Source organism: Ostrinia furnacalis, unplaced genomic scaffold (genome assembly GCF_004193835.3).
Source record: "Ostrinia furnacalis isolate ACB-3 unplaced genomic scaffold, ASM419383v2 OfSCF2414, whole genome shotgun sequence".
Lineage (NCBI taxonomy): Eukaryota > Metazoa > Arthropoda > Insecta > Lepidoptera > Crambidae > Ostrinia > Ostrinia furnacalis.
Genome location: NW_021132653.1, coordinates 430,208 through 442,368, shown reverse-complemented (window position 1 = coordinate 442,368; position 12,161 = coordinate 430,208). Strand labels below are relative to the sequence as shown.

The window sequence follows — 12,161 nt, the reverse complement described above, 5'->3', positions numbered from 1 at the left end:
CCCCAATGCTTTCCATGCTGCCCGGTTGGCAGCGACCTGCGTCCAGCGCCTTCCTGCTACCTTTATGATGTCGTCGGTCCACCTTGTAATCTTAACTTAACTTAACCTTGTAATCTACAATGTGTCTCAACCTCAGATCATAGAATACTTATTCCTCGAAGCGCACTCATTCTGAAGCGCACCTAATGAATCGCACCTAACCTATTCCTCGGAGCGCACATAATAATAAGTTAAGTTGCCTTTGTATTTTTTGTTCCTCTTCTATCGTAAATTCGTAAACGTAGGTAGCTACAAACCAAACAATAGTATGTCTTCTTGAAAGTCTAAGATCCCGTTAAAGAAGGACCTTCACCGAGCTAGTTAATGGATAGAAAGTATTTTTATACAATTTTAAACGTGAATAATATAGCACATGTTGTCTGTTAAAATTAAGGTTAAAGTTAAAGCTGAGAGCGATTCAAAAGTCAATTTATAACCACGAAGCTCACTAAAAAAATTAATTGTGTAATTTTTGACCACACTTGCGTTTGCTACGTTTAATAAAGTGCAAATTCTTTTAAAATTCTGAAAGTGAGTGAGTTCACACAAAAAAACTTTTTAGTAGAGTATTAGGCATTTAATGTATGCCCTCTCCTAAAATTCTGTGCTCGAAGGACGTCCATGTTGAAAATATAGTAATTGTCTATGGACGGATATGCGTCACAAATCTGTCGGGACGTTCAAATAGTGGCATACGATCGATCAATATCCCAACTTCCTGTTTGGAAGCCTCTGTTTTGTCTTTGGTTTTTCACTGAACGATCTTTCTTGGCTGGCCGCACTTCACATGCGCTTCGTGTTATTTTGGATTTTTAATTTATGTACATAATTTTCTAATTTCTCTTTTGGTGGGGATTTTAGGTAAGATTTTTATTCTCGTAATGCTACGAAATTGTGTTGATTTGATCTTCATCATTGTCATTTCAATACCTGTTGTTTATGTTTTTGTTTCGTGTTGTTTTTTATCAATTTGTTAGTTTTGGCTTCCTATAAATTGAAATTTTCAGAGTAAATCTAAATTTGTCAACACAGAAGGTAGTTAGGTACTTTTATTTTATTAAATTCTTGCACGGTAAGGTAGCCGCCATTTAAAACATTTTGCAACTAAGCATTTTTAAGCAGTCACCTACATTGCAAATACAGCAACTCTTGAAATGGAGTCGTTCTGTTGCATTGCTGTTTCTTAATGAGTTTTCATTGATGGTTTTATTTTGCCCAAATCTACTTACTTGAAAATAAAGGAACTTACAAGACACTTATTTGAATTTATTGAGTTTGTTTTTTGTTATTAGTCTGCCATGTCTGAGCGTGGTAGAGGACGAGCTCTGAGGCGTGCCGGGCGCGGCGGGGACGGCGCAGGCCCGCCTCCCCGGCGCCCCGGCGAGCAGCCCGGGCCGCCGCAGCAGCAGCCGGGCCCGCCCGGCCCGCGCCCGCAGCCGCCGTCCGCCTGGGGCCCACCTACCGCAGCGCCCCCAGTACGAGCAGGAGTCCCCACACCTACAGTTCAAGCTGGGCGAGCTTCCCATCGCACGTCTGCCACTACCCGTGATCATCCCGGAGACGTGGACATCCAGCAGCGTATGCAGAAGATTGACCTTGGTAAGACCTTATTGTTTTGTTGTGTCGTATGCATACAGCGAAAGAACAACTTTTATATCGTTAATGGGTGATCATTCACATGCTGTATTTTTAAACTATTTTTTTTTTGTGTTAATGATTTCTGCAAAAAAAAACTACAAATAATGTTCACGCTCCGCAAAGGAGACTGCCCAGCTGTAACGCTACGGGGGCAACAAGTTGTTGCCAACAACTGCCTACAGAAAATTGTGTAAGATACCTGGGACTCCATCTGGACCGGAGCTTAACCTGGGCAACCCATATAAAAACAAAGAGAAAAGAAGAAAATTCTTTCACCAATATAAAGCCCAATTATTGCAGAGTGTCATAGGTTATAATAAAAAACCAAAAAATTCCATGCGGCAGGAAAGCTAGTTTATTTTAAAAATAACATTGTGGTTTTCAACATTTATACACTTCCGGAAAGGAGAACTATGTTCATTCATAAAAATACAGTGTGAGTCACGTTAAAGTGTACATATGAATATAGATGAAAGTAGACCTATTTTCATCGACAAAAAAGAGGTCAAAAATTTTTTGAGATTTTTTTTTATTTTTTTATAGAACTTTTTTCTTCCAATTACTTATTGTAAAGAAAACATAATAACTTTTAAACTAAGCGGTATATCTTGATAAAATAAAAACAGTAATAATGCTAAATAACAGGCAATACTAAAAAAATATATAAAATACACAAAAAAGGCCAACAAATAATAAAAAAAATATACTTTTTGAAAAAATCCGCTTAAAAATTCGTGTTTTTTTGGTTATTTTATAAATTTCTCAAAAAAAAGCCCCTATAACCGGTAGTTTTTATTACTTTGTATTATTCTCTATCGTACTACCTTCGTAAAACGAAAAATCGCATGTCTCTATCCCTATCACAACGTTTGCAATGATCGTTTGAACTAAGCCTCTCCGGGCGCGCCATTCAACGCTTCGTTAACAACAAAAAAAGAAAATGGCTCTAGATTTGTAATTTTGATAAAGACAAGTTAGATTTCAAATAAAAACAAAAGATTTCGAAGTAAAATAAGCATTTAAGTTGAAATTAAAATTGTCTCTACCTGTAGCGGAGAATAATGTTGTGGCAGGCCTTTGTTCAAACGATCATAGCAAATGTTGTGAGAGGGATAGAGACATGCGATTTTTGGTTTTACAAAGATAATACGATAGAAAATAATACAAAGTAATAAAAACCACTGGTTATAGGGGCATTTTTTGGAGAAATTTATAAAATAACCCAAAAAACACGAATTTTTAAGCAGATTTTTTTCAAAAAGTATCATTTTTTAATATTTGTTGGCATTTTTTGTGTATTTTATGTATTTTTTTAGTATTGCCTGTTATTTAGCATTACTACTGTTTTTATTTTATCAGGATATACCGCTTAGTTTAAAAGTTATTACGTTTTCTTTACAATAAGTAATTTGAAGAAAAAAAATTCTATAAAAAATTTAAAAAAAATCTCAAAAATTTTTTGACCTCTTTTTTGTCGATAAAAATAGGTCTAGTTTAGTCTATTTTCATATGTACACTTTAACGTGACTCACACTGTATTAAACTTGATGCTTGGCGCAAGCTATAATTTGTTGGTATTTTGGTATATTATTAAGCTAAGCATTAAGTATTTTTATGAACCACCGAGCTACACGTCAACCACGTCCTTGTATCATATTGACGGTGACGTGACAACGACATGGTTATATTGACAATATCAGCAATATTTTGTTCTGAAGTTGACGATCGCCTGAAAATGCGCAAAATTTGCTTCTGTGGTGTTTAATTATATGTTTTATTGTTTAGGTCAAGGAGCCCAAGCCGTCGGGGGCGGCGGGGGTGGAGACGCAAGCTCCGTCGTCGGCCGCGGGTCTCGCCGTGGCGGGGGACGCGTGCTCCCCGAACAAATGACAATATTAAGAACTCGTCCCACGCATGTGGAAACTAAAAAAGGTAAACTTTTATGACCACACAGACAATACAATGTTATTCTTGACACTATCAACTTACAACATTCATTTCTTTGGCAGGATCATCTGGCACTGTTATTGACCTCATGGCCAATTATTTCACGGTCAAGACAACTCCACAGTGGCGTCTGTACCAGTATCATGTGGATTTTGATCCTGAGGAAGATAGTACTGGTGTCCGCAAGGCCCTTGTCCGTGTCCATGCTAATACCTTTGGAGGGTAAGTCTTTCTTTACTTCCTACTCTGTTCTAAATCATGACATTGATACATCATCTTAATAAAATATTTTTTATTACAGATATCTATTTGACGGTACAGTTCTGTATACAGTAAAGCGTCTACATCCTGACCCCATGGAGTTATACTCTGACCGCAAAACAGATGGTCAAAGAATGCGTGTATTGATTAAGGTATGTATCATACCATTTTAAACTTGTGTTCACACCTTTCTTGTTGTATGGACAAGTTTGCTGACTTTGATCTCTTATTACAGCTGGTCCATGATGTCAGCCCTGGAGATTACCATTATATCCAGGTTTTCAATATCATCATTAGGAAGTGCTTCAGTCTCTTGGATCTGCAGCTAGTCGGCAGAGACTTCTTTGATCCACAAGCTAAGGTGAGTTATTTTTAATCTTTGCCATAGATTCTCTTTACTGGCAATCGAGAATATGAAGACGATATTGATACCTAAGAATTAATATTTATGAATTTCTTTTCAGGTGGATATACCAGAGCATAAACTCCAAATCTGGCCTGGTTATAAAACAACTATTAATCAATATGAGGACAGATTGCTGATGGTAACAGAAATCGCCCACAAGGTATGTAATAATGACAATAATTATTTATTTATATTTAAATCAATTCTGTATTTAAAAATATCTTATAACTAGAGGCCGCCCGCGACTTCGTACGCGTGGACCCCGTTTTACCCCCTTAGGGGTGAAGTTTCGAGTTTTAAAGATTTTCCCAGAAATTATTCGAACTTTTCTCGCCGTAAAAACCATTTTCAAAAGAATTGGTAAAATTGATTGTTGAGTTATGCGTTTACCAACATTTTTATATTATTGTAACAGTAACATCATTTGTTTTCTCTTAGGTACTCCGAATGGACACCGTGCTGCAAATGTTAACAGAATATGCGGCCACTAAAGGAGCAAATTACAAGAAAATCTTTTTGGAGGATGTGGTTGGTAAGTGTCTTTTTCATGTNTTCCATGTACAACGTAAACACTGCGGTATCTTACGTAGTTGCGATAAGGGCGAGTTTGCAACGAAAATGTATAGCTTGATGTGCTGTCGACTGTACCTAATGATAATGCTGACAAAATACTATTCTCACATTAATGACTCAAAAATAAGAAGTTAAGAACTACATTGTTTAATTCCACTATTTTATTTGTTATAGGTAAAATTGTCATGACTGACTACAACAAAAAGACCTATCGGATTGACGACGTGTCTTGGGATTCATCTCCACGGTCCACCTTCAAAATGAAGGATGAAATGGTCTCCTATATGGATTATTACCAAAAGGTAAAAGTTATATTTTTTTTATAATAACATGCTTACAGTTTTGTCTATGTATGTATGTATGGCGTGACGTCAGCTTCGTTCGAATAGCTGGCGGACTAGGCTGCTCGTGCAACCGGCGCTAAGGATGTGGTCTGATAACTCTGTCTAGATGGTGTTGAAAACAAGCTAAAGCCTGGTCCGTGAGCACGTAGAATCCCGTCCAATGACCCCAAGCAACACCCATCCCTATCGCTCGCGCGTAATTGCGTCTTAATATTTCACAGAATTTTTGTTCTCAATCGATTTCCATCGACACCATCTAATCGAGACAACCGTTTCAGAAATACAACATCCGCATCCAAGACCAAGGGCAGCCGCTGCTGATCTCCCGCTCGAAGGCGCGCGACATCCGCGCCGGCATGCCGGAGCTGGTGTTCCTGGTGCCCGAGCTGTGCCGGCAGACGGGGCTGTCGGACGCCATGCGTGCCAACTTCCAGCTCATGCGCGCGCTCGACGTGCACACCAAGATCGGGCCCGACGCGCGAATCAAGAAGCTCATGCTCTTCAACAGGCGGTTCACGAGCTCGGCGGCTGTTGTCAAAGTAAGCCTAGCTCTGACTTAGCTTTATGGTATATTGGCGGCCGCCCGCGACTTCGTCGATCCCGTTTCACCCCTTAGGGGTTGAATTTTGCAAAATCTTAGAACCCCCATGCAAAATAAGAGACTCCTAGCAGTTTTAGTTTCTGAGATATAATTCTACTAATGTTAAACCATAAAAGCTGATTTTTCTCCAGCTTAAGATTAAATACACTAGTTTACAAGGTTTTTTACCCAGAGATGAAACTGATATGTATCGATAGAGTTATTAACCCTTACTTAAAAACTGAACTTAGAAAAAATTTAGGACGTCAAATTTTGTAAATATTGATTATATTAATTTTTATCATTTTTATACATTTATCTCTAAAAACAATCAAAAATGAGTCGTGTTACTCCTTCTTTTAAACTGATTAGTATCAGTTTCCCTTATTATAGACCAACAGCAATCCGCTAACATATTTTTATCCCAAATTCCTTGGTATCTTTCCTCAAAAACCTTCAAATCCTGGTGAAAACTTTCGCCATGCTCAACACTCACGCTTCCCAGGTTCTCAGGAAAAAAAACCAGGCGAGAATGTAAAAAATGAATTTTTAACGACTTATTCACATCCATTCTTTGGTAATTCTTCAATAATTTCGAAACAGTTTCTGCATAATTCTCAGAAAAATTTATAGTTTCCCAGGAAACTTTTCACTACTGCTTTAAATTAATACCAAGCATCCCCTTATTGGAATTACTGGGTAATGATGGATAAAGAACTCCTTCAGATTGTAGCACAGGTTTTGTGACTGATGCAACATCAGGATATTGTATGTTCTTGGTTTTTGTTGTTAAAACCTGTAGTTTCAGTGAGGCAGAAGTAACAGTCATTAGTGTGATTTGTTGGTTCTCTCCATAACATTGAGGTGCCGAATGGTGTATGTTTTCTTTTACCTGCAGCCTAGTGCTATAATATACTTCTTAAATTTTCGCACACTACACCAGGAACCCGTTTTTTATCAGGTTTGTTACCGAGATTTGAAAGTAATAGAAATAGGCCCGTTTTACGGCCTCAGTGATTGTTCTCTTCTTTTTTGACGATATAATTTGACCACAAACTTAGCAAAAGTTATTTGGGCTTAAATTACACTGCCTCGGTGACATTTTAAAACAAGTGAAAATGTTAAAATAATACTTAAACGCAATTAAAATAAAGTAGAAACTCCGACACGGCTAACAAGACAGCTTACTTAGGTTAATGTGGATATCTCAAAAACTTGACGTGATAAAAATATGAGACATATATTTTTGTAATAAGGGGGCTGGTAGAAAACACATCCAATATGAATTATATTTGGGTAAAAGAAAAACTTTTTTTTTGTAAACTAGTGATATTTATTGTGGTAAAAATTACATACCCTACTGCACCTTAAGTAGTAATTATTTTAACATTTTATTTTTTGCAGGAACTGGGCAATTGGTCATTGACATTGTCACCTGACCTGATAAAATTCAAGGGGCGCCAGCTCCCAACAGAAAACATCATCCAAGGAAATGAACAAAAGTATCCTGCGGGCGACACCACTGAGGGATGGACAAGGGACATGAGGTAAACATGTTTAAAAATATAAACTAAGTGTATAGGTACCACAAGAAATATGAACTAAAAAAATTTTATTATGTTTAAACTCTGCTCTGACTACACCAGCGTTACAGTAATAATAAATGTCCTGTAATATTTTCAGGTCCAAGAACCTTTTGTCTATTGCTCGGGTTCAAACCTGGGTTGTCATCACGCCTGAGAGACAGCGCCGCGACGCCGAAAGCTTTGTCGAAATGATTATAAAGACTGGCAACGGCGTCGGCTTCCGCCTACCTAAACCTGATATTGGTAAGCTCTAATTCAATTAGAAAGGATTTCATGGAGTCTTGATATTTAAAATCCCTATTTTATCATTAATGTTTTTTTAGTGACCATTCAACGCGATGGACACATGGACTACGCAAACATGTGCGAAAATGTAATCGCACGGAGGAACCCGCACATGATCTTGTGCGTTCTGGCTAGAAACTTCTCGGACAGGTAATTATAATAATAAAAAAAAATATTTTATTTTTTTATAATTATACCTTTGTAATTTATTAAAATACATTATTCTTCTTTAGATACGAAGCCATCAAAAAGAAATGTACCGTTGACCGCGCAGTCCCAACCCAAGTGGTATGCGCCAGGAACATGACCAGCAAATCGGCTATGTCCATCGCTACAAAAGTCGCCATCCAGATAAACTGCAAGGTAAATATCACACCATGGCTATTATATTTCTCTTCCTAAGTTTTCGTCTGGTACTTACTGTTTTGTGTTTCCAGCTCGGCGGCGCGCCCTGGACCGTCGTGATCCCGCTGAAGACGATCATGGTAGTGGGATACGACGTATGCCACGACACGCGCTCCAAGGAGAAGAGCTTCGGAGCCTTTGTGGCAACTCTTAACCAGAGCATGAGCCAGTACTACTCTACTGTCAACGCTCACACCTCTGGCGAGGAACTCAGCGCCCACATGGGCTTCAACATCGCTTCTGCTGTCCGGAAATACCGAGAGAGGAATGGTTAGTATCGATAGTTTGCATGCCAATTGCCAAACAATATAATTCACCCTGATTGAATTGAATTTATTACATTTATCGTTTCAGGTGTGCTTCCCAACCCCATATTTGTCTATCGCGATGGTGTTGGTGATGGGCAGATCTCTTACGTGCGCGAGTATGAGGTAAATTAAATGACACATAACTGTCAAATACATAAATTTTTAATAATTTGTGATGATAAAATTTTATCTTTTGAATGCCAGGTGGCCGAGATCAAGAAGAAGTTAGCGGAGATCTACGCCGGGGCTGAATATAAGCTGGCCTTCATCATCGTGTCCAAGCGCATCAACACGCGCATCTTTGTGGCCCGCGGCAACACCGGCGAAAACCCGCGACCGGGAACTGTCATCGATGACGTGGTCACTCTGCCAGAGAGGTAAGACACGAAAAGCAAACTTTCTATTCTATAGCTTTCTTATTAAAAATATTTCAGTGACTTGCTTATGAATTCACTTTAATTTTTATTTTTTTTTCAGGTATGACTTCTACCTGGTGTCGCAAAACGTAAGAGACGGCACCATCGCTCCGACTTCGTACAACGTCATCGAAGACTCCACGGGTCTCTCTCCCGATCGCGTAAGTATCTACAGGAATTTTTCACTTTATAGTACAGATGAGATTAGAGTCAGCACATAAACACTAAGGCTGTGGTTGTAATAGCTGCTATTTTACTACAAAAATCGAGTGATGTGATCATGTGCTGTCGTCTGTCTGTAATCTATACCCGCGCCGGGCGGTCAGTGAACTTTTTTAGTAATTTGGCCATAACTTCGTCAATTTTTGTCGTAGAACAAAAATTTTTGGACTGTGTATTAAGGATTTCTTAGCCCTATAAAACTGCATTCACAGCTAAAAATCGAAATGATCCTCATTACTGTCATGGTGACAAAAGTTTCTGTGACTTGAATTTTGGGCACATTAGAATAATAATTTTTAACCAAGGTAGATAAAGTTAAAAACGGGATTATTTCCAAAAATCCAAAAATTGTCGACAATTACAGCAAGAATTTACCAAGTGTTATACCATTTTGGAATCCTTACTAAATGCGCCAAATTATGACTTCACATGCCACACTTGCGTAGTACATTTTTTTTTTTCAGTACAGTCAGTTTAAACTAGGCAAAATTTTTATTTTGAATTTTTTTTTGGGAATAATGTATTTTTTTTACCCAAGCTGGAGCAGCTGGTTTTGTAATTTTGATAACAATTTAGAGAAGCATTATTCAGGGTTACATAACAAAAAAAAAATTTGGAAAAAGTGAAGATTTGTGGCAACACGAGTAAAAAGACCGTCACCTGGAGTAGAAATTTTTGTTTTTTTTTAAATGCCCATTATTTTGAAAATATGCCACATAGATTTTTTTTTATATTTTTCTGATAACCAGCATAACTTGCCTCAACACCCAGTTCCGGCTTGACGTTGCATTACGGGACACCCTGTATATCGTACAAAATTTGCAATAACTAAAAGTACTTAAGTCCGTCATCAGTATTTTTTTTCTGTTAGGATCGGGTTAGTAAATTAGTTTTACAATAAATAACACAAAAATATGGGACAAACGTGTGGGTTCAGCTCGGTGTCCTTCGTGAGAGCCGAAAATCGATGGCGGCGGATTCAGCTGCGCGCGCCGCACCGCGCTAGGGATGTGGCGTCGTAAACAGTTACACTTTTTTTTTTCAAATTAATACTTTTTAATTAAATGTTGAACGTGGACTGAATTGTATATGTGAACAGTATGAAACATGGTTTAGCCATGTTCTGCTGGATTTTGTGTGTGAACAGTATAAAAGAAAAGCGAATTCTCCTTGCAGATCCAGTTGCTGTCGTACAAGCTGACGCACTTGTACTTCAACTGCTCGTCGCAGGTGCGCGTGCCGTCCGTGTGCCAGTACGCGCACAAGCTGGCCTTCCTGGCCGCCAACAGCCTGCACAACCAGCCGCATCAGTCGCTCAATGAGACCCTCTACTTCCTTTAAATCTTGATGTTAGATGTAAGTGTAGATAGGTCATTGTGAGTTTGCCACACAGTCGATTGGTTACACTTTGAATTTGGAAAACGTTGAAAGTAAACGTGAATACGTACGCGTCATTGATCGCGCTCGAGGCGCCTATGACGAATCGACTCTGTGCAAGCCTACAATGGCAATACCTAGTTTTTAAGATGCCATATTTAATCATACTTCGTCGGTGTTAGCTACGTGCGTAGTGAGACCCCCTACCAAATATCATTTTGACTACCTCTAGAAGTGATCATATGATTCTCGATCACTTTCATTCCTATTTGTTTTTGTTGATTAAAACTGATTAATTAAGCTCGTTTTGATATTAAAAGACCACCGCCGTTAGTTTTTAATATAATATTTCAACCACACCAACGCGTGCAGATCTCCATCGCCGGCTCAATCATAGGGAAATGACAGGTCGCGTGAACTGTCATGGGTCGCGCGACCTGTCATTGGCCTTTGTTCGCGCCGGCAATGGCGATCTGCACGCGTTGGTGTGGTTGAAGCCTAAGGAAAATTGTTATAATTTGGATCAAAGATCTGAAATTAAGATGTGATTGTTTATAAAAATATTAACAAGCTGGCCCTAATGATAAGAGCGAAATGTCTTTTTAACAGCATGGTCCAAACAAATGACCATGTTATTAAAAATAATCATCCAATATGACGAATTCCTTTGCTGATTATCAAATTCATTTGTGCCAGGGTGTTAAGACTACGAAGAAAACCTAATCCTTTTATTCTTAAAAAATACTTATTAAGTAGTTTTTATAAATTAGGGGATTAGACTGCAACTGATGCAGACTGCCAATGGCATTTATTATTTAGGTTACTTTTGAAAACTATCTTAGGATAAGAGTGATAAGAAAACGAACTTCTTAGTATTATAGAAAAACATAAGACTCAGAAAACAGGGATTTTCTGATTGTGGCAACTTCCTTTAATTTGCATCTATGGATGCAATATACGTGATTTTGTTATTTTTTGACTTAAAATTTTAAGCATCTCATTGTCCACTTGTTACCTAATATAGAAATTATTCGTATTTCTGCATTTTATTTCTCACCATCTCACACTCAATACTCAAGTATCAAAAAATGTACCCAACACACATAATGCCCATAAATTTTTTATCATCAAATTATTATTGGCAGGACCCTTCAGGACCAAACGGTAAAACTAGGCAGTAGGTAGGCCAAGGACAACGAAAAAAGTTATTTGTTAGGCATAAAGTATATTAGACCTCTACCAACCTTTACTCCACACAAGCCCTAATGTAAGTTACAATTTTATGCACCACCTGCTCGTGCGTGGCTTCATGTCACGTAAAATCATTTTTTCAAAATAAACGTCTGGAACGCGAGTGCAGGCTGGACGCGATGGTTTTGACCAAATCTTAAGCCAGTTTTTCCACCACCAAAGAGGGAATTAGGGATGTCCAGGAGCGGTCTTCGTGTGCTTATAAATAGGATTGGATTTTCCACCGAGAAAGAGTTCGGGAGTATTTGGTGAGCGAGCTCTCATTTTTACCCGACTACGGCAAAGCAAAAGGAGGGGTTATGATTTTGACAGGCTATGTATGTATGTTCATCTGTTCACTCGTAACTTCTAAACTATAGTTATTAAATTTTTAGCGTTTTAGAGTCGCATCTCAAACTAATTTGAAAATTATAAATAACTTGAAAAAATCGAACTGCCTAAGGCGGGAATTGAACCCACGACCTTCCGCTTGCCGGGCGACTGCTCTTCCAACTGAGCTACTTAGACACTGGATGAACCCGTC

The 12,161-nt window shown here is 38.4% G+C and overlaps 1 protein-coding gene across 1 annotated transcript; it reads left to right on the top strand.

Annotated features, from left to right (window-relative positions):
* The first annotated feature begins 775 nt into the window (after nucleotides 1–775).
* Nucleotides 776–11,094, top strand: aub (piwi like RNA-mediated gene silencing protein aubergine). The gene is made up of 19 exons (XM_028308325.1): nucleotides 776–900; nucleotides 1,332–1,638; nucleotides 3,463–3,609; nucleotides 3,687–3,846; nucleotides 3,926–4,037; nucleotides 4,121–4,246; nucleotides 4,350–4,451; nucleotides 4,730–4,823; nucleotides 5,039–5,166; nucleotides 5,487–5,747; nucleotides 7,193–7,335; nucleotides 7,472–7,617; nucleotides 7,698–7,809; nucleotides 7,893–8,022; nucleotides 8,097–8,334; nucleotides 8,419–8,495; nucleotides 8,577–8,749; nucleotides 8,850–8,949; nucleotides 10,187–11,094. The coding sequence occupies exons 2-19, from the start codon at nucleotides 1,338–1,340 to the stop codon at nucleotides 10,349–10,351; spliced, it is 2,715 nt and encodes a 904-aa protein (XP_028164126.1). The 5' UTR covers nucleotides 776–900; nucleotides 1,332–1,337; the 3' UTR covers nucleotides 10,352–11,094.
* Nucleotides 11,095–12,161: the final 1,067 nt, after the last annotated feature.

Bases quoted from the DNA above. Each gene is read 5' to 3' on its own strand.
- aub (XM_028308325.1), top strand. From the start codon at position 1,338: ATGTCTGAGCGTGGTAGAGGACGAGCTCTGAGGCGTGCCGGGCGCGGC. The intron at 4,824-5,038 runs GTAAGTGTCTTT...TATTTGTTATAG, and splicing joins CTTTTTGGAGGATGTGGTTG to GTAAAATTGTCATGACTGAC. The intron at 8,950-10,186 runs GTAAGTATCTAC...TTCTCCTTGCAG, and splicing joins CGGGTCTCTCTCCCGATCGC to ATCCAGTTGCTGTCGTACAA.